General features: G+C 43.9%; 1 protein-coding gene across 1 annotated transcript in view; it reads right to left on the reverse strand.

The window, feature by feature from the left end:
• KLHL3 (kelch like family member 3) overlaps positions 1 to 22,901 on the reverse strand; it is an 82,219-nt gene extending 59,318 nt beyond the window's left edge. Inside the window, exons 1-3 of the mRNA XM_047097448.1 lie at positions 22,796 to 22,901; positions 12,184 to 12,305; positions 3,125 to 3,287 (exon numbers count right to left, since the gene is read on the reverse strand). Of these exons, the coding sequence (XP_046953404.1) occupies positions 3,125 to 3,287; positions 12,184 to 12,305; positions 22,796 to 22,880 (370 nt within the window). The 5' untranslated portion in view covers positions 22,881 to 22,901. The remainder of the gene's footprint in view (positions 1 to 3,124; positions 3,288 to 12,183; positions 12,306 to 22,795) is intronic.
• Between the last annotated feature and the right edge of the window lie 285 nt (positions 22,902 to 23,186).

The raw sequence follows: 23,186 nt of genomic DNA on the forward strand, positions 1-23,186 counted from the left end.
AGTAGTTATAAACACTGGCTCTTGAGTCAATGCTATGGGGTTTGAACCCTGCCTCTGTCTCTACCAGCTGTGTGACACCAACTAATTTCTTCATTTCTCTGTGCCTTAGTTTCCTTAGCTATTTCATGTATTAAATGAGATGATGTGCATAAAATACTTAGCATAGGGTGTGGCCCAAAGTGGCAGCTCAATAAATGCCAACTAAAAATAATTCAACAGGACATCTATATACACATCTGTGTGCACAAACACCCACAACGCTGACAGAAGCCAATCACCATGACAGCATCAGGATGAAGGAGTATCAAGACAACACTGTGTTCCAACAGCATACTCCCCATCCTCTCACAAGTGTCTGTCACCATCAGACAGTGAAAGGACCACTGGGGGAAGACACAATTTGTGAATGTGGGGGAAAGAACCAAGGAACTTGTCAAAGTTGGGGGTTAAATACACAACCCAAACTTCAGAAAATTGTTGTCAGCCGACTACAAAACACAAAACTACACATACTTGCAAATGTTGTGCAGAAGGAGAAGGCTAGGGAGGGGAGACAAGGAAGAAAAAGAGAATTGCTGGCATGTAAGCACTCTCCCTTTGCCCCTATACCAGCAGATGTTCACAAGTTGACCTGGGCCTTGGCCAAGCTCTTGGCTCCTGGTGAAGCAAAGCCTGAGCACAACCCTCTTCGAAGGCCGGGCTGGGAGCCCTCTCTAGGCAGAGAAAGGGCTCCTTGAGAAAAAAGAAGAAAGAAAGTGAAAGATAGAAAGGAAAAAGAGGGCACAGGAGTGGGAGCAAAGAAATAGGAGACTCAAGGTTCAGAGTCAGGAAGAGTCAGCAGAATTCAGAACTGGGACCACTGGGCAATGTCCTTCATAAGAATCATCATCTTACCAACTGTGTCTGAAACAGACTTCAGAGAGAAATGAGAATCGATGTAGGCTCCTAGAGTCTGAGAGGTTGATAAAAGAACACAAGGATTCCAAGAAATAGAGCACATGCGTACTGCCTTATGGACTGAATGACTAACACAGCACAGGGAGCTGGCAGGTGGACAGGCAACAGGCCCTTGGCTCATTTCCAGACACGGGATGAATAGGAGACACAAAGACAGATGGTATTTGTTTGGGCAGGGGGAAGAATGAGACACTTTAGTGCAAGGGAAAGAGGGAGCCATGAGTGAATCTATTGATTAAAATGACTAGACCCATTGCCTGGGCCACCCATGATCCTTCTTTGTCCTTGAGTCAAAATAAATATCAGTGAAGATTTCTTTCCAGTTAAACATGGTGTACTGAACATTCATGTCAATCTCTGTTCCCTCCTAAAACCCCACTAAAATAAGAGCATGACAAGCTCTGGCAGAGAAACGGAATGGAATCAGCCCATTATCTGATGTGGAATCAGCCCATTATCTGATGTTCGATTCATTCATTCATTCATTCATTCATTCATTCATTCATTTAAATGTTTACTTATTTTTGAGAGAGACAGAGCACGAGAGGGGGAGGGGCAGAGAGAGAAGGAGACACAGAATCTGAAGCAGGTTCCAAGCTCTGAGCTGTCAATTCAAAGCCCGATGCGGGGCTCAAACTCATGAACCCCGAGATCATGACCCGAGACGAAGTTGGACGCTCAACCGACTGAGCCACCCAGGTGCCCCTGATGTTCAATTCTTACAAAAATCTGTCTTACAAGGATTGGTGGTAGGAATTTTTTTTTTTCATGAGAGCAGAGACTTGTTTAGTTTTCTACTACTTCTCCAGCACCTAAAATATGTCCAACATAGGCATTCAAGCATCGGTGAACAAATATACTCCCCAACAAAGTAATGCAACATAATGTCACAGTCTATGCCTAGTACCGACTTTACTACACTTAATTCCATATTAACTAGCACTTCTTAGATATTTTCTAACATCTGTGAGATTACAAGGTGAATAAAATTCAGGCCTGGGGCGCCTGGGTGGCTCAGTCAGTTGAGTGCCTACCTTAGGCTCAGGTCATGATCTCACGGTTTGTGGGTTTGAGTCCCACGTCGGGCTCTATGACAGCTCACAGCCTGGAACCTGCTTTGGATTCTGTATCTCCCTCTCTCTCTGCCCTTCCCCTGCTCACTCTCTCTTTCTCTCTTTCTTTCAAAAATAAACATTAAAAAAATTTTTTTAATAAAAAAATAATTCAGGCCTGAAAAAAGCAATTATTAACTGCCTTTCTGATTATAAAAACCTAGTTATAATTGGTAACTCAACTTGGTTGTAGAAATGGTACTGGGAGAATAGAGCAAGAAAGAGCATGTATACATGAGGGAAAGTCCATGAAAGCTCAGTCCTGTACTTCTGTGAAAAGTCAACAGATAATATCTCAAACTAATAAATCCAAAATAGTGGCACATTTTATTTAGATAAATGGAAGTAATGAGTAGATGTTGCACCTTTTAGCAGAATCAGAACCTGCCCTTTAATTCTGTCAGAATTGAAGGTTGAGTGGACATAGAGAATGGACCTGGTGTGGGAAAGCAGAGCAGGGGACTCTGGCTTATCATTACAGGCTCTGCAGTAGTATTTGGCTTCTAGAACCATACTCATAGAACACTTTGATCAAGACAGAAATTATCAGGGCGCCTGGGTAGCTCAGCTGGTTAAGCATCTGACTCTTGACTTTGGCTCAGGTCATGATGTCAAGATTTGTGAGTCTGAGCCCCACATCGGGCTCCGTGCTGACAGTGCAAAACTTGCTTGAGATTCTCCTTCTCTCCCTCTCTCTCTGCCCTGCCCTGCTCATGCTCTCTCTCTCAAAATGAATAAAACTTTAAAAAAAAAAAAGGAAATTTTCTTAAACAACAACAAAAAAGACTGATTTCAAGACCTAACTCAAATGATTCCTCCTTCCACAAAGTCTCAGATCTCCTTCCTATTCTCTTGTGAAAATGACTGTCTGACAATTAATCCTATTCCACTTGGTGATTGGTGGAACTCTCACTGTTAAGTATCCCTCCACCTGTCTTGTCTCCCCGACTATATCACAACCGCTTCCCAGCACAGCGCTCTTCTCACCGTCTCTGAGGAGCAGGTTATTAAACCCACAAGCTCAGGACAGGTGCAGCACCCCAGCTCCCTGTTACCTGCATATGCGTTGGCCTGCTGCAAAAGATCAGTGCAGGTGTGCACGTCGGCAAATGCGCGGATGCCCAAGCAATTGGTGGGATGCAACTGAGACTGCAGGAAGTCACAGCAGTTCTGCCGAACATCCATGAGCTGCAGCAAGCTGGCTGCTGGGAGCAGCACCTGGAGGAGAAGGTGACATTCTGAGACACTAGACACTTCTGGCAGGGCATCATCTCACTAAAGCACCATCCCAATCATACCACTCCCATGCTCGCGAGGTCTTGCATGGCTCTCCCCTGCCTGTCCAACTAAGTCCAAACTTCCTTCAGGGCAGCCCCAGCCCCATTTCCCACTACTCTCTGCTTGGTAGATCCTCAGCATCAGCAGAGGCTCTGTATCCCTACATTCCACACCAGTGCCTCCCAATCACGAATATATGAAATCTCTGGGGATCTTATTAAAGCTCCAATTCAATAGGTCTAGGGTGGGGCCTGAGAGCCTGCATTTCTAATGAACATCCCAGTGATGCGTGCAGCTGCTGGAACCACCGTATGGACTGAATGTTTGTGCCCTCCTCCCCCAGATTTGTAATGTGAAAGCCTAACCCCAACAAGCTGTATTTGGAGACCGGGGCCCACAAAGAAGTGATAAAGGTTAAATGAAACCATAAAGATGGGGCCCTTACAAGAAGACAGAGAGACACCACAGCTCTCACTCTCTCTATAGTGTGAGGACACAGGAAGAAAGCGACCTTATGAAAAGCCAGGAAGAGTCTCATCAGCAACCAAATCAGCTGGAAATCTGACCCTGGACTTGTAATTTCCAAAACTAGGAGAAAGCAAATTTCTGTTGTTTAAGCCACCCATTGTGTGGTATTCTGTTATGGCAGCCCAAGCAGACCAAGATAGATTGGTTCTCCTACTTGGCTACATACTGAATCACCTGGAGAATTTTTTAAATACTGATGCCTATCTCTCACCCCCAAAGACTTTAACTTAATAGGTATGAGATGTGACCTGGCCAGTGAGATGTTTCTAAAGCTCCCCAAGCATTTTAACATATAGCCAAGTTTCAGAAAGCACTTCTCTACAGCTTTAAACATACCATTTTCACTCAGAAAGGCACAGACTAAATTGTTAACTAGTGCGTTCGCTACTTAAGCATCTATATGCCAGGTACTGGTCTAGGTTCTGGGGTTTAGTGGTAAGCACAGTAAACCAGATCCCTGTTCTTAAGGAGCTTACAATCTACTGGAACAAAAGAATGACCCTCAAACCCCTTGAGATTCAGGCAATCACACCGTATTCTGCCATCCAAAAGAAAAATGGTAAAGAACATCTTTAGGTACATTCTCAGAGAAAGGAGAGAGTCATTTCCTTTTAAAAGGTCACAGAACACATGAGTATTTATACTGTATCCTGGAAGACAGAAATAGTTCCTGCTCAGGTGTGTGTGCATGTGTTTTTCCTAAAAGCCAGAGAAGACTGGCTTCAGCAGGCCAGAGGGGTGCCAATCCCAGTCTAGTTTCCCTAGGACTTGCCCACAGCTGCCAAAGCCTGCCCTCTGGATCAAATACCCAGAAGAGATGGCACAGTCCTATTAGACCCCAGCTCTGCTGCCCTCCACCCCCACTCTCCGGGAAAAGGTACAGAGTCTGAGAATGACTTTCCAAAAAAGAAACTTGAAAAAAACAATCACAGAGCATTATAGTTTCATTGAGGCTGCTTAGCTCGGGGCCCCCAGCATCCATTTCACCCCCAAACAACACCCATGCGTCCCAAGCCTTTGCTCTTAGCTGCTCCCCTGACTCCCAGGGAGAGTGTCTGGGCCAGACTCCAGCTGTTCTCATTCACAAGAGCTTGCCCAGGAAGACTTAGGCTACAGATGTATTTGTTTTGTTTTTCTGATTTAGGGCACTACAAAAGTCTTTTTTTTTTTTTTACAAGATTTAAATTCTAGACCCTGACCTTCTCCCCAAACATGTCTGAATGCTCCATGCAATAAGGCCAAAAAGCCTGTCCCCCTGCCCATTCTTGGGCCTTGTCCCACTACGAGGGTAAACAGCTAAGTTTGCTTAGGGATGAAGCATTTCCCAGGACACAGGACTTTCAGTGCTAAAACTGAGGCAGCCTTTCCTCATCCCTGCTATAGGCAGAAACCACCAATGTCATCCTCCACCAACAATGCTCCTACTAGTGAGCTAAGAGCCTGCTCTCCACAAGGCAAGCTCTTCCTCTTTATGAGCTTAACTTCTTCCCTCACACAGCTGAGTTCCAGAAAGTTCTAGAAAGCATGCTCCTCTCCCTTCTTTCTTCCCCTATGCTATGTCCCCAACGGTAAATTAACATCATGTCCTTAGTAATTTTTGAACCACTGATTCATTCCAGAGAAGGAAAAAGGTAAATTCACCCACTCTTGGGAGTTTTAGACTATAATGTAGCTCCAAATGTGACCATCTGAGCTCCATCCCCACTAAGCAGCCACCTAGTGGGTAGCCCCACTAAGCACCCATAAACTGGGAACCTCAATTAACCTGTGAGCTTGCTCAGTCCAGCCAAACAGATTCTAGGACCAGATTAGTCTTTGCCTGCTAGTTAAGTAGAGAACCATTAACCATTTTTGCTGAATACATAGCAGGAAAGGCAAGCTGTGTTTCAAATCCCCAAACGACCTCTATGATACCCCCTTGACCAAGCACTAGCTACAATCTACAGTTAGGGCCATAGGTCGACAGGTCATTCTGGTTTGCTGAGACTTTGCCCATTTTAGCACTGAAAGTCCTATGTCCCAGGAGACCCCTCAGTCCTGAGCATGCTGGGACAGCTGATCATACTAGGAACCAGGAACTTCTAACCAGTTATCCTAAGAACCCCTGCTGGAGAGGAATAATCAAACATTGTCCAGAACACACTGTACTCAGTGGTGGGGCAGGCCCCAAAAGGGTCAGGCTAAGAAGAGGCAAGAAAGGGACAGCAGCCTTTTAAGCCCCACAGAGGAGGATTTCTGAGAGTCTGGTCCGCCCCCAAATTGCACTGCCAGTCAAACCAAGATGACAGCATGCGAGAGACACACACCTCCTTCCCCCTTGCCCTCTTTTTTACCACAAAGGCAGTGGCACGGTGTGGTGCTTAAATTCTCAAGCTCGTGACAACCAGCCAAGAAATTAAAATAATAAATACTCCCTGAACATATTCCTTAGGCTATACTTTCAGTTTTTAAAACCTCCCTGGATACAGCTAGCTCCCTACATAGCTTTTCCCTACTGTTCACAAAACACACTTAGCAGGCAAAAATTCTAAGGCTTTCCACCTCTCTATACACCACCCCTCCATCCTGTTTGGATCCACTCCTGCCCAAAAGCATTCCCAAGATGACTTCCCAAAGTGAACGGGGACTTGTGGTTTCTCTAATTGCTCCTTCCCTGTCTTTGATCTTACACTGTGATTAGCTATGAGTCAAAAGGCCTTTTCTTCCACTACTTGCTTCATACAGGAAGGCGTGAAGAAAAGTAAAGGAAGTCAGAACACTGAGGGCAAGGTTTGGAGACCAGAAGATAAATCACTGCTCAAACTCTGAGTCTCAAGGATAAACTGGGGCACCATCCATGGGGATTCTGGGGGCTGCACATGATGGGAACAGACAAAAATCCCCAAAGGCTGTGAAAGAAAAGAGAGCAAAACATCCCTAAGGTGGCTATCCTCATTTCCCTCTCCCACATCAACAAGGGCTTTCTGAGGATTTCCTCTTCTCTTATCTTGTGTGCAACGCAACTCCCTGACTCCCTTGAGGGGCAGCAGTAACAGGTTGTGAACAAGAGACCAAGCTCGGATTCTTGGCTTGGTGGAATCACAAGGGCAGCACTGCTTGGCTCCTGGAAGGAGGAGGCTGAGCATGTAGGAGCTGCTGGCTCGTACCACCACAGGGATGTAAGATGACTCCAGGTCAAAAAGCTTTTGGTTTGCTTCTTGTCACCCCAGTGTTAAAGGTTCTGGGAAAACGGGCCCTCGGATGACCCTCAGTAGAGTTTACAGGTTTCCTCCTAGCTTGCAAATGGCCTCCCCTCCATTTTTCACGAGCAGGCCCCGTTTTGTTTTTTCTCTCCCTTGGATAACATGAAAACACAGCAGAGGATATCCCGTCACTGAGTTTGTTTCCTCTAACAAAAACAAAAGGAAATGCCCTGCCTCAGAAAGCACCTACTCCTGGAATTTCAGGGCGGCAGGGCCATGCACAGAGGGAGGGGGAGCAGTAACCAGAGGGGCCAGGTGACAAGCCTAGGCCCCAGTCACACAGTGGGTCTGTCTCTGCCAACACCAAACAAGAGGACTGGCATAGAAACGTGGTTAGGAGTGCCTGGGTGGCTCAATTGGTTAAGCGTCCAACTTCGGCTCAGGTCACGGTCTCATAGTTCATGAGTTCAAGCTCCATCCACATCAGGCTCTCTGCTGTGAGACAGAGCTGGCTTTGGACCCTCTGTCCCTGCCCTCTTTCAGCCCCTTACCCACTCATACTCTCTCTCAAAAATAAACTTAGAAACACTGTTAAATAAAAATGTGTTGAAAAAAAAGAAAGTGGGGGAGGGAAAGAGAGAGAATGAGAGAGAGAAGGAGGGAGGGAGGACGGGAAGGAGAGGGAAAGCGGTATGTAGATGAGCAGAAGCACTAGCAAAATGGCGCTGTGATTAAAAGTGTCACTTAGAATTTTGACTTCTCAACTTACCAGCCATATGACTAAGGCAAATTACTGAACCTATCTGTGCTCTGCCTCCTCAACAGTAAAGTAAAGATGATAATGGCACTGCCTTCGAGGCTTGTTGTGAGAATCCAATGCAGTAATACACTTAAAGCAATCAACAGAGAGCCTGATGCATAGGGAGTTCTCAGTTAAACTGCTTTTTATTACTATTAAAATTAGGAGCAGAAGTCAAGATTCTGATCATTCATTTAACAAGCAACTCAAATTACCCATGTCAACAGAGCACAGTGAGACGGAGAGAGCTGGGTTCAAATCTTAACGCTACCGCTTATTCAACCACTCGGATCATTAGCTTCTTCCACTGTGAAAGAGGGATCATACTAGAATACTTGCATTTGGTGGTGATGTAATTAAGTGAAATAATGCATGTGAAGTGACTGCCACATGCTTGGCTTTCAATGAGTATTAGTAAGTGCCAGCTATGATGGCTGTTACCTCCACCAGGGAAAGGCAATTCAGTCTGTCCAGTGCCTGTGTGCCTGAGAAGGGGTTAAGAGTGGAGCGCTGGGAGCCATTTAACCAAGCCCCAGACTCTGATCCTTGTTTCCCAGGCTTTCAGGGGAGCCCCAGGGCCTCCAGGCTCACCTCCTCAGTGCACCAAATCCTCAACAAAGGTTGTCTTTACAGCTTGTGAGCAACCGCCTCAGCAGATACGTCACAGCATGAAGACGCAGCCATGTTTTGATCTAAACTTTCTCTTCTCAACCTTTTTTGTTTTGTTTTCCTAGAGGTCACCCCAATCAAATCACATTGTAAAGTGAGGAGGAAAAATGTAAACGGAGTTAGTATATCCCATGGATTCCAAGCAACACGCAGTTCCCTAAAGGTTCCACACTGTGCCTTCCACTGGAGCCCCTGCACGTGCCCCACTCCTCACCACACACACACAAATGAACACAGCAGGCCCCTTTAGGGGCTCATGTCCCAATGGGGACACAGGCATGCAGGCAGAGGAGGAAGGCCTGACCACCCAGTACTCCTTCAAGATGGGGCCCACACAACACCTCCTCAGTGATGCTGCCCCCATGACCATCCCCATCCTCCACACTGCTGAGTACCTATTTGCCTAGCCATGCATCTCTACTCTCAGACCATGTGCTCCTCAGTGACAGGGTCTCTGTGCTCACAGCGCTCACAGAGCCCATACTATCTGCCTGGCACAGGGTAGCAATGTTCTAAGGCTTTATCTATATTAATTCATTTAATCCTCACACTAACTCTATGAAATTAAGTACTGCTATTACGCCCATATTACAGATGAAGACACTGAGGTACAGAAAGATTAAGTAAGCTGCCTCGTATCTCACATCTAGAAAATGGTGGAGCCAGGATTTGAAGGCTGACAGTCTGACCACTCAATAAAACGGCTACTATATGAAAACGGATCCTTAAGGCAGGGTGTCAGTGAGGGCGTCAGAGAGGCTCTAGTAGAAGGGAGGGAACACAAATCATGGGTTGACAGAGTAAGTGTCTTCTCTGGCCCAAGCTTACTGAATCCCATGCCCTCACTTTACAGATGGGAAAACAGACACCATGCCAGGGTCAGAGCTAGAACAAGCGCACTCACTCTTGATCAGGGGTGAAGCTACGGTTCAGACCCAGGCCTCCCTTCAGACTCAACTCCTGCCTCATCTCTAATTCTTCCTCTGAACCTGCACATCTTCAATCTGGCCCCTGCCCTACCCCTATAAGGTAGTTTTACAACAAACAGTGGTGAAGCCACTTTCTATAAAGGACTCTGATGAGTTTATCTGCTGCTACCTGCCTTCATATAATGGTGTTTACACACTACCACGGGGTTAGACCAAAGCAACAAAGACAAATACTCGGCCAGACGATAAGGATCCAGAGTGGAACATCTTCTACTTATCCAAGTTTGTAAATACTTTGGACTTGATGGGGGAGAAAGAAAGTTATTCAACAAATACATGGTAAAAAGGTTAAAAAAAGCTGGTTCCATTCATACAATCTACAACCTCACCTACAGTGTTGTATTTGTTGGTTTGTTTTTTTTGTTGTTGGGTGTGGTTTTTTTGGGGGGGAGGGGGTGGTGGGGAAGTGTTTGGTTTTGTCTTAGTACCTTAAGACGACACAAATTTATTTTCTTACACTTCTGGAAGTCAGAAATCCCAAATGCATCTCTCTGGATTAAAATAAAGGTGTCAACAGGGCTGCATTCCTTCTGAAGCCTCTAAGGGAAAATATGTTTCTTTGCCTTTCCTGCTTCTAGAGGCTACTCGCATTCCTTGGTTCATGGCCCCCATCTTTAAAGATGGAAACATCAAGTTGAGTTTGTGTCGGGTCATATCTCTCTGATTCTCTTTATTCAAAGAGCCCCTCTGACTCTACTGGACCCATAGGGATAATGCATGGTCATCTCCCCATTGCTTGTCCACTGATCTACAACATTAATTCCATCTGTACAGTGAACTGCTCTTTGACAGTTAGAACCTAACATATTCATAGGCTCCAGGAATCAGGACATGGACATCTTGGGAGAGGGTCATTACTCTGTATACTACACTATATGATTAATAGTTACTGATATACCCTAATGCAAGGTTTTTCAAAAAATTATTAACCCACTGTACATTTTTCAGTTGACATCTAGCATTGGTCAGTAGAGTTGCAAAAGATATAATTCCTTTCATTCTGTAAATATCAATATTTACATCACTTTTCAAAGTATCCAAGTGAATATAAATGTGATGGTGGTTTGATATCAACCTTTTCATATGTTTTTTCAACACATGCACTGTACTCACTTTCTATCAAATTATTCTGCACTTACTGTTACTGACCAAAAGTCATTCAGCTGTTTAGTTTCTGTTGCTAGACATAAGATGTGAGCACTCCCTTGCTGATTTCATTCTGGATGAAAAAGACTAGAAATGAATTGCAAAGGCTGTGTGTTTTATGGGGTATATATCTCAGTTTAAAAGGGGAAGGGGATTAGACTAGATCACTTGTAGTCTATAAGACCTGAAAGTCTATCCAGAGGCCAGAGACAAAGGCAGGCTCTACTGAGAGGCAGGCTCCGGAGGCCCGAACGCAGGGTGCCTCAGACCCTCAGCTTGCCTTTACCCTTTACCCTCACAAGTACCCTTCACCATAGCAAGCCTCAGCTTAAATTTTATCTCCCAAAAGAGCCCTTCCCAGATCCCCTCACCCATCTAAACTGCGTCTCCTTGATACTCTCTAATTATATACCATGTTCCCTACCTCAAAGGACTTATCACAATCTGTGCACAGACATTACTTGTGTGCTGATTTGATGAGCATCTGTCTTCACCCCCAGACCACAAACTGCATGACAGCAGGCAACGGAATCACCCCTGTTACCATTACAACCACATAGCCCAATGAAGTGCCCAGCATATAAGAGGCACTCAAACATCTGGGTTGAATTGAATGAAAAAATGATTACCAACTCAGCTTTCCAAATACCGTGATCCTGATAAAGGAGGTGGTGTTCTGGAAAAGGGAAATAGGTATTTTGGCCACTGGAGAGGTATCTGCCTCACAATAAAGAAGGTGGAACTGTGCTTTAAGAAAAAGAAAAAAGGAAAATCCTTCATATCACATGTACCTCCCAGCACTTTACTGAAATAGTAAGGCCCTTAATGACAAGAAATAGTATATCCTGTGTCTGTGTTTGGCCCAGGGGTTTGTAGGTTCCAGAATGGGCCACACCCCCTCAACCATCTCTCCTAGTGAAGCATGCCGGTGCTGCCTCATGTCCCCAACCATTAAGACGCACACCTTTGGGTGAAGCAGTGTCTTCGCTGGCTCCTCTTTTCAAGGCTCCAGATGGCTGAGGATGAGGGCGGGGCAGCAAAAGGAGGAAAAGGCACACATTTCGCAGCCGCACACCCCTGCTGAGACTCAGGCCTGGTGCTTGGCACCTCCATCTCTGAGCATGAGTGCTCAAAGAAACTCAGGTGACTAATGTTGAAACAGGAAAAATTTTTAACAGCCTCACAATCCACACTGAAAATCCCTGAGATGAGATGATGACTGGGGAGAAGTGGGGTCACCCTTTACTCAGAGTTTGAACCAACATGAGTTACAGACTTTGCTCTGGTGCCCAAGCTCATTTAGAGGCATGACGGCTTAGCAGTTAAGAGTATGGGTGCCATGATCAGACAGGCATGGGTGTGAGGGTCTTTCACCCAACTAAAGGCCATGTGACGCAGGGCAAGTCACCTAACCTCTTTGGAGCTTTAGCTTCCTCTCCAGCTACCAAATGAGTTGTCGCTAGGGTTCAATGAAATGATGCAATAATAATGCGTGGTGAGCGATTAGCTGGGGTTGAGTTTACCTGGACGTTCTCTTCAGTCACCTCGATTTCTGCCGTATAGATGTAGTCAATCAGCTTATTCAGCGTCCTCCCATCCACGTCCTTGATTTCTATCTTCTTGGCTTTACTCTCAGACATGTCACCTACAGTCCAAAACAAAACCAAAACGGACACGAACTTGGTGCTTAACTTTCACATAGCCTCCTGCCCTGTGTTGACAGCATAAAAGCGCTGGGAGGTGGCAGAAGGGATTCAGGCATGGAGGAGGATAAAACAGCTGACCTCAAGGGCACATCAACTTTGGGCCTGTGATCATCTGCAAACCCAACTCTATGCATTCCTCACTCTGTCTGTTGCCATTCCCATTTTGAAGGCAAATCTGTGAGCAGTAGTAACTCATTCAACCAACATTTACTATAAACCTGTACATACAGGGCCCAGAAAAGTGAACAAGATATGCACCTGCCCTCAAGGAGCGCACAGTTTAGCAGGGCAGATATATAAAAATATATGAGGCGACAGGAGCTTAATGGAGATATAAATAACATGCCAGTATAACAACAACAATACAAAGTAACATTTATCGAGTGCTAACTACAGCTAAGCAATGGGCTAAGTACTTTAAAGTGGCACCTCTTTCAATCTTCACAACAACCTAGGAGTTTCATTAACACTATCCCCAGTTCACAGATGAAGAAACTGAGGCACAGGAGGGTGGGTATTCATTTTGCCCACAGTTACACATCTAGGAAGGGGCCAGGCTGGGACTGAAACCAGTGAGTGTGACTCCAGAGCCCACACTCTACTCACGATCCTCTACTAAATCCCAAGAATGCAAAAGATGGAGCAAACAAGCCCTGGGAAGCCATCCTAGTAGGAGGTCACACTTAAGCTGGGTATTTCCATGGGCAGCAAAGGTGAGGAAGGATGAGCCGGATGCAGGAGCCATAAGTTGTAAAGGCAGGAAAGTGCCAAAAGGATAAATCTGGAGAAGAGTGAGAGGCTGGTATGGGGTGCCAGTGAGAAGAAGCTGGAGAGGGAGGCAGCAGCCGGGGCTTGCAGAGCCCTGTAAGCCACGCAAATGAGTTTGGACTTGATCCTAGGAGTAGCACCACTGGAAGGTTTTAAACAGGGGAATGACATCAACAGATGGGTATTTCTGAATGAAATTTTGGATGCACGGTGGAAGCTGGATCAGAGGCAGGGAAAACAGTTGGGAGGCCCGGATAATAATCCAACAAAGAAAAGGACAGAGCCTGTGAACTAGGGCAGCAGCGGTACCACATGTGCACAGAAATGAGGCCCCTTTCCCCAGCCTGCCCTCTTACACAGCACATGGGTTTGTCTACAGCCAAACTCATCCAACAAGGGCTGCTGATTCCAGTAGGAGAAGACAGGCTAGACATGTGTCTTTGTAGACTGAAATAAAGGGCAACTTGACTGCAAGAAACAGGGATTCAGAAGCCCGTATGTGAGTATGAAAACAGAGCCCGGGTAGTTGTTTTCTCTCTGTGGAATTTGTGTGCTGGAGCCAAGAAAATAAAGTACAGTACAGCGTGTGGGCTGCAGACGCCCACCTCCAAGCTGCATGGGCAGCACATGATTCCTCCACCAATCTACAGTTCCCAGCCCAACACAGTTAGAGATTTGAATGAGTCTGGAAGAAGGAGGAAAATCATTCCAAATTCTGCCCACTCCTTCCACCATCAGACCAGGTAGACCAGAGACCCTCCACCCTGTTCTGTCTTCTCTCTGATTACCAGTAGAAGTCAGTGAAAAGGCCTCAGCACAAAGAGCCTTGAGGCAGTGCAAACTGGCAAAGGGGAAAGAGGAAAAGATAGGAGATTTCTACTGCACCCATTAGACAGGCTCTCACAATCTCTCTTGAGTTTACTCCAAGACACATAAAATAAAAATCCACACCCAAGAAAATCAAAAGTTCAACTTATCTTTCTAAACAGCTATTAAGAAATTCATCAGTAAGAGTCCAGCTGATAATTATAATGCAAATGATAATTACAGACAGCCAATTCTTCGTTTAAGAACTTGGGCCTTAGAAAAAAGACTGAAAAAAAAAGAAACACCTGACTGCAAGAACCAAGGGATTCAGAAGCCCTTATGTGAGTGTGAAATCAGAGCCTGGCTTGATTGTTTTCTCTCTGTGGAAGTTGTACTTGAGAATAAGATCAATCAGTTCTGTAACTTCGGGGTAAACAAGTAGAAACTCCTGAAATGACATGAAGTTACCAGTATATATGGGCAAAAGTTTTATTTTTCTGGGGGATGCAAGATCATTCTTAGTCAAATGTATAGCAAACATTCAGACACAGATGGTGGAACTTTGGGAGATTTTTTTCCTGCTTCTTTACATGGCTCCAAAATTTCTAATTTTCTATATTAAATACTTAAACTTCAATAAGCAAACGGGAAAACCACGTGAAGGAAAAACTATGGCCTCAAAAACCAAAATCTATTTTAAGAAAGTTCCTTTATAGGATATTAGAAACCGGTATAAATCACACAGACTTGTAAAATCCAACATTATTTCTTATAAACCAACAGAAATTACTGCACCAAACTAAGGCTTCAGCTTAAACAGACTCTGAAAGTGGTAGCAGTAATAGCTGCTACTGTGTGCCAGAACCTCTACCGAGGGTTTATACACGTTATTTCATTCAATCCTTGTAACAACCCCAGGAGGTAGATATTATTTCCATTTTATAAACTATAGAACTGGCATTTCAAAAGGTATTTGCATATGGCTGTGAGAGGCAGGGCTGAGATTTGAATCTTGGCCTAACTCTAGACCACATGTCATTTCTCACAAATCCCTGGATAATTTAAACCTAACCCTAACTAATGACCTTGATAAAAGTATTCCCAAACAAGGCCTTGGTCCAAATTCTAAGGACAACTTAGTATGTAAGACCTAGCAAACAAGAACCAAGAGGGAGAAGATCTTGTCAAGCTCATTTGCCAAGATATCCTCAACACCTAACAAAGTGCTTGGCATATAACAAGCACTTAAAAAATACTTGTTGGAGGAAAAAGAAGAAAAGGAAAAAAAGGGGCTTTCCTTGATATCTCATAATTCCATGGATTCCAGTAATTCCTGAGGAGCAGAAACCAACAAAGGCTTGGTCATTCTTGCTCCTTTCCTTACCTCGACTACTCTGACAAAATAAAACAAAACATGAGCTCTATATGTCCTTCCATCTTCAAGGTCAACCCAAGAGCCCTCCTCCTCTGCTTTTGCCAAGAGGCCCAGCCCAACCACCTCAGATTTGAATTTTCTTTTTTTTTTAATATGAAATTTATCGTCAAATTGGTTTCCATACAACACCCAATACTCATCCCAACAGGTGTCCTCCTCAATGCCCATCACCCATTTTCCCCTCCCTCCCACCCCCCATCAACCCTCAGTTTATTCTCAGTTTTTAAGAGTCTCTTATGGTTTGCTTCCCTCCCTAACTCTTTTTTCCTTCCCCTCCCCCATGGTCTTAAGTTTCTCAGGATCCACGTAAGAGTGAAAACATATGGTATCTGTCTTTCTCTGTATGGCTTATTTCACTTAGCATAACACTCTCCAGTTCCATCCATATTGCTACAAAAGCCCATATTTCATTCTTTCTCATTGCCAAGTAGTATTCCACTGTGTATATAAACCACAATTTCTTTATCCATTCATCAGTTGATGGACATTTAGGCTCTTTCCATAATTTGGTTAATGTTGAAAGCGCTGCTGTAAACATTGGGGTACAAGTGCTCCTATGCATCAGCACTCCTGTATCCCTTGGGTAAATTCCTAGCAGTGCTATTGCTGGGTCATAGGGTAGATGTATTTTTAATTTTTTGAGGAACCTCCACACTGTTTTCCAGAGTGGCTGCACCAGTTTGCATTCCCACCAACAGTGCAAGAGGGTTCCCATTTCTCCACATCCTCTCCAGCATCTATAGTCTCCTGATTTATTCATTTTCAGAAAATGTGTTAGTCGCACATCTTTCTAGCCTCTTCCACTTCTGCCTGTCATCTGTTACCATGCATGTCCTATTCCTCCAAAAAGAACATGATCCATTCAAGAGCAGATATTTGTTCATTCATTCATTCATTCATTCAACAAACACATATCAAGCAGTCCCTATGTGCCAAGCACTGTGCTGGATCTGAGGACACAACCATGAATAAGTTATGGCCCTGCCCTCATGGAGCTCAGTCCAGTGGGGAGAGACACAAGTAAACCAACAATTATGAAATGTGTTAAATACTAGAAAAGAGGGCTTAGCTTAAAGAATTGTTAAGCAGGGATTCCTGCACCCTGACCTGTATGCAAAATGAATAGTATACAGGAACCCGTATTTGCCACTGGGGAGAAGAGAATCCATTGTTTTCATCAGATTGATTCATCATGGTTAAGAACCACAGATCTAAAGTGAGATCTGGAGAAGGAGTCATGGTTAGTTAGGAGAGAAGGGAGTATGAGGGAAGAATCAATATTCCAGGCAAAGACAGTAGTAGTGTATGTAAAGGTCTGGAGGCAAGAAAGAACAGGACCTGTTCTGGGCCCACAAGAAGCTGAATGTGGCAGAAGCACAGCAAAGAGAGGAATGGTGGGGGGGGGGGGGAGAAGAGAGAGAGAGACAGAGAGAGAGAGAGAGAGAGAGAGAGAGTAATGGGGAGTCAAGGCTGGAGACAGAAGCAGAATCTAGGCAAATGGAAGGCCTTGTGGGCCATGCCAAGGAGTTCAGACTGCATCCTGAAAGCAATGGAAAGCCCCTGACGGATTTTTTTTTCTTTCAGCTATCAGGTTATGTTAACAAGGGATCAGACCAGGATCAAAATATTGATTCAAAGGATACTCTATGCTTGTTCAAATGGCAGAATGATTAAGCCAATTACTTTCTTTTAGTTTTTAGTATTAAATAAATCTTAATTTAACTACGATCATTTCTGAAAATGATGTGCATTTAAACATGGCTTTCATGACACATGTCTTTTTTTAGTTTTACTTAAATCCAAGTTAGTTAATATATAGTGTAATAATGGTTTCAGTGCTCATCCCCACAAGTGTCCTCCTTAGTGCTCATCACCCATTTAGCCCATCCCCCAACCCAACACCCTTCCAGGAACCCTGTTTGTTCTCTGTATTTAAGAGTCTCTTATGGTTTGCCTCCCTCTCTATTTTTATCTTACTTTTCCTTCCCTTCCCCTATGTTCACCTGTTTTGTTTCTTAAATTCCACATATGAGTGAAATCATGTGTTATTTACCTTTCTCTGACTTATTTCACTTAGCATCATATACTTTAGTTCCATCCATGTTATTGTAAATGGCAAGATTTCATTCTTTTTGATGGCTGAGCAATATCCCACTGTGCATATATACCATATCTTTGTTATCCATTCGTCAGTTGATGGGCATTTGGGCTCTTTCCATAATTTGGCTATTGTTGATAGTGCTGCTATAAACATTGGGGTGCATGTGCCCCTTCAAAAGCCCCTGACAGATTTTAAGCAGGTGAGGGATGCATCAGATTGATTTTTTGGAAAGTCACTATAGCTACAGTGTAGAGAACAGGCTGGGGTTGAAGGAACAAAATAGGAGGCAGGTTGACTAGTACCAAAGCTGCTGCAGGAAATTAGGTAAAAGATGAGAGTGACCTGGACTAAAAGAGTAGATCTTAAATTTCTTTAAATCCTCAGGCCATACCTTAAGACCTTGTACCTAGACATCCCCAAGAACCACAGAGAACCCAGGAAAGCAAGCAACCCCACACCTCTATCAAGTGATGATGGGGCATTAATACCCTGAACCCACATATTCTTTAAAACCCAGTTCCTTTAACACCATAAGATGGGGCTGTTTTTAATGTACTCAGATGACACGTAGGGACCCATATGGAGTGGAAATACTCTAGTACACAGAACCCATAGTAAAGGGCAAAAAAAAAAAAAGAGAGAAAAAAACTGACTAGGCTATTTTGGTAAAATGTGCTTCCCTAGGGATGGAGGAGCTAGATGGGGAGGAAGCAGGGCAATCTAAAGTATTCCCTATTCACAGGACGAAGATGGGCAGAACATAGCACTGCTGGCCTCTCTAATCCCTGTGCTAAAGGAGTGCTGAGCAGTTTGAGTGACAGCCCATCCTCGATCTTCTTGCAAGCTGGCTGCCTCTCAACACTCTCCTCTGGGCACTCAGACCTCACTGTCACATTTATCCCAAGTTATTCTGTGCAGAACATGGTCAAGGAGCAGGGTTGATATCTGGGATATTTGGGCAATATGAACTCAGAGGACAAAAAAGTAAAAACACTTTAAGCCCGAATAAAAAGATCGTAATCACACCACTCAAGTCAGAAGAACGTCACGAGTATTTCTTTTTCATTTTGGCCTTAAACATGCTGATAGAAATGGACTTAACAAGAGTCAGCTGATAAAATGAACAACTCAGACAGCAAAAGATGTTGGTGAGGATGTGGAGAAAGGGGAACACTTTTGCACTGCTGGTAGGAATGCAAACTGGTTCAGCCACTCTGGAAAGCAGTATGGAGGTCCCTCAAAAAATTAAACATAGAACTACCTTATGACCCGGCAATTGCACTACTAGGTATTTATTCAAAGGATACATAGGGGCACATGCACACATAGTCTGCTGATTCATAGGGGCACATGCGCCCCAATGTTTATAGCAGCACTATCGACAATAGCCAAAGTATGGGAAGAGCCCAAATGTTCATCGATTGATGAATGGATAAAGAAGATGTGGCATACATATATGATGGAATATTACTGGTAATAAGAAAGAATGAAAGCTTGCCATTTACAATAACATGGATGGAACTAGAATGTATTATGCTAAGCAAAATAAGTCAGAGAAAGACAAATATCATATGATTTCACTCATATGCAGAACTTAAGAAACAAAACAGATGAACACATGGGAAAGGAAGGCAAAATAAGATAACAGGGAGGCAAACCATAAGAGACTCTTAAATACAGAGAACAAACAGAGTTGATGGAGGGGAAGGGTGGGGAGAAGGGCTAAAGGGGTGATGAGTATTAAGGAGGACACCAGTCGGGATGAGCACTGGGTGATATATGTAAGTGATGAATCACTAAATTCTATTTCTGAAATCATTATTACACTATATATTAACTAACTTGGATTTAAAATTAAAAACAAAATAAAATAAATTATCTAAATTTTTGAAAGAAAAAACAGTCAGCTGGGCCTTTTCATGATTAAGTTTATGAATTCTGGAGCTGAATCTGATAATTAGAACAAAATTTTACAATGTTACTCTTTAAACCTGCTTACCAAGGTTTAAGCCAAATCAAGGGGTCTCAAAAAATACACAAATCTCACAAAATGCCGATGGAAGCATAAGCTGGTCCAACTGTTCTAGGAAATGTGAATTTGTGGCATGTGTCTCAAATCTTCAACATGTGCACACCCCTATTCTAGGGATCTATTCTAAGGAAATAATTATGACATAAATAAATATTAAGAAGCAAAGATACCCATGACAGTATTACTTATAATAGCAAAATGTTAGAAAGAATTAGAATTTCTAACCAAAATGGAAATCAATTTTTGACTTGGACATATATGATGGAATCTTACGAAGCCATTGAAATTATGACGTAGATGTGATTTCACTGAAGTGAAAATATACTGACCATAGACCAATGGTTTGATTAAGCAAATTTTCACTGAGCACCTACTACATGGAAGATCCAGGTAGGCAGTGGGGAGACAGCAGTGAATTAAGGTAGAGTTCTTAACTGACTGACCAGAGCAATCAGATATTGAGGAAGTAATGAAATAAGCAGTGATACTAAAGACAAACATAACGTATGGTATCACAAGAGTAAATAACAAAAGAATTTAACCTAATCCAAGGGGATCATGGGAAAGTCTACCTGAGGAAGTGTTGCTTAAGCAGTAATGAGAGATGAATAGGAGTTAGACAGGCAAAGAGGCAGGGGGAAGAACATCCCAGGAAGATGAACAGTAATTTTTTTTAAGTATACACATTACATCAACTATGTATATACAAAATGGCTCATTTATATTAAAATTTTATTTTGGTGGGTTTTTAAATTTTTTATTTTTTTAGGTATTTTTTATTTTTTTAGAGAGAGCGAGCGAGCACAAACAAGGGAGAGGGGCAGAGGGAAAGAGAGAGAGAATCTCAAGCTACCAAGCTACCATGTTCAGCACAGAGCCAGATATGGGGCTCGATCCCACAACCCCGGGATCATGACCTGAGCCAAAAATCAAGAGTCAGATGCTCAACTGACTGAGCCACCCAGGTGCCCCTATATTAAAATTTTATGTCGTATATGTATATATTTATAAATATAAAATCTGAAAGGATATGAACTATAATCTTATCTAGATGATGTATTACATATATATTTTTTTTCTGCTTGTCCACATTCTCTAATTTCTTTTCTGCAATCAACATATGTGAGTAGTGTTTGAAGAGGTACATGGATGAGTAGAAAGACAGACAGATATGGCTGGCTGGCTGGCTGGCTGGCTGGCTGGCTGGCTGGAAGGATGAAAGGATGGACAGTAACCAGATTCAACAGATGACTTGAGCTGGGCATCACATTAGACTGTTTCTTCTTGATTTTTTCCTCCCTTTAACGACTAGAATCCAACATCTGCTCCAGAAGCATTCAGATTCTTTATGTTTCTAAAATCATCTTGTTTTTGCTTGGGCCCTTGCACTACTCCAGAGGCAAGTTCATTAGCAACAAGTGGAGGCAACACTACAATTCATCACAATTCCAAACAGATTTCCTCTCTCAATACTGGACTTTCCAAACCACATACACAAGAAAACAATGAATGGCAGAGCTACTTAGTGAAGTTGCAACCAAATAACTATTGCAAACAAAATGAATTATTTTTTTTAAATAGACAGATGAACGAGAGAGGTAAATAAAGACATAAAAACCTTGCTACTAGAGTTTGAAACTACTTCAAAGAGCATGCAGCTCAAAATTTCCAGGTAGTGAAATTCACTGGTTTTCACAACTACATTTTCCAGGCTGCTAATTCCTGACCCAAGGTTCAGGGTGATGGAAGAGTGGCTTGATCCACTTACCTGAGTTACAGCTCCTTCACACAATGAGCCAAGGGGGGGGGCGGTCCACATTGCGAGGAACTCTCAAAACACAATCACTAAGTCACCCCCAACTAGAACCACTCTTGCCCATGAGAGGCCACATACTATATTAGGAGAAGGGAAAGAGCCTACTCAGCAAAAACAGGGTGCCTGCACTCACCCATTCTTAGCAAGCCTACCTTCATTCTTTTTAAGCTTCATTTATTTACTGTCTCCTACTAAATACCATGCCCTGTGGTTGGCTCTGAGGATGCAGCAGTGACAAGACATGGCCCTCGAGTGCCCAAAGCTCATAATCAACTATGGAGACATTTCATTCATTCATTTAAAATACATTTGACTCTGGTCGTGTACCAGATGCTTAGGATATGGTAGCAAACAGGTCCAACAAGACTCCTGTCCTTAAGGAGCTTACAGTCTAGTGAGAAGAGACAGATTAAAAAAAAAAAAAATCAACAACCAACAACAGGATTTTCAGGTAGGGATAAACGTTAGGAAAAACTATGTATTCAAGTTATGAGACAGAAAGGAACTTAGTGAGGAACCATGGCAAAGGTGGTCAGAGGAGGCCCTCTGGGGAGACACATGGCCTGTAATCTGCAGGATGAGAAGCCGCCGATACACAAGACGTCACAGCACAGGCACTGAGGATGCCAGAAAACAGACAGCAACACAAGAGTGATAGTGACCACACTCACAAACAGCAATGGGTACTTGGGGAACGTGGGGAAGGGACACCTGACCCAGCCTGAGGGTCTCAGCAGGCACAACTGGTCTTCAGTGAGCAGGGGAGGTGCTGTGAGGCACTACAGACAGGAAGCTCTGTGGGTTTCAAGGCATTCAGTCTCACATGTGAAATAGCTGGACTGGACTATTTGGCATATACAGGAAACAGGGACCCTCTAGAAAGTTTGCAAAGGTGCCAGATGGTGAAAATTCCTATCTTACTCTCCTCTCCCCTCCAAACCCTGCCATCACTTCTCCCAAATCTCTTCCACACTCCTGTAAAGACTCAAGAGGGTTTGCAGACCTTGCCTGGTAGGAATGGCCAGGGAAGGACAAGCTGGTCCAGCAATGGGCCAGGCATCAAGAAGCCAAGCTCCACTCATTTCCTATGTGATCTTGGGCAAGTCCCTCCCTTTTTGTCAGCCTCAGTGTTTCTCATCTGCAAAATGAAAGAACAGAGGTGTGGGGATAAGCTCAAGAGCCTACACTTCTAAAAGCTCCCCTACATGATTATGATGCATGCTGAAGTGTGAGAACTAATCAACTCTATGGTTCTACCTCTTTTTTCCTCATAGTAGACAAGGGGCTGCATGCCTGGCTGGTTCTACCAAGGCCCCATGGTGCAAAACATAGCATCTGATACACCGAAGCTCCTTACAGTGAGTGTCATAGCATTCTGTCTCCTGCCTCCCCTCAGGCCACCACCCAAAATATTCTCTCACTGGGGCTGCAGCCCCATAATCGTGGGTTATCATTAGCCCCTCACCATACCTGTGAACATCGCACAGAAGTAGGGGCTGCAGGCTGCCAGGACCACACGGTGGGCTTCTATCTCGACATCTTCTGCCACAATCATCACGTCACACAACAGCTGTTTACTGTAAAACACCAGTGAGGGGACAGCATGGGTCACAGCACCAATGCCCACCCCCAGCCACACAAGGATATTTTTTCTCCCGCCCAGATTCCACACCGCCACCATACAAGACTGTTGCAGACATTTGCCCTATCCTGAGTTAGGCAGGGGGATGAACTCATCAACTCTCCCAAATCTCTGATAAGCTGGGCTATTCATGCTTTCCTAAGGCACACAGAGAGACCTAGCTACTCTGGCGCTGCAAATTCAGGGTTCTTTCATTTGTCTTCACATCTCTGCTCCTCG

Source organism: Lynx rufus, unplaced genomic scaffold (assembly GCF_022079265.1).
Source record: "Lynx rufus isolate CCGP_SWC_20201006 ecotype Redwood Valley unplaced genomic scaffold, mLynRuf1.p SCAF_1, whole genome shotgun sequence".
Taxonomy (NCBI): Eukaryota; Metazoa; Chordata; class Mammalia; order Carnivora; family Felidae; genus Lynx; species Lynx rufus.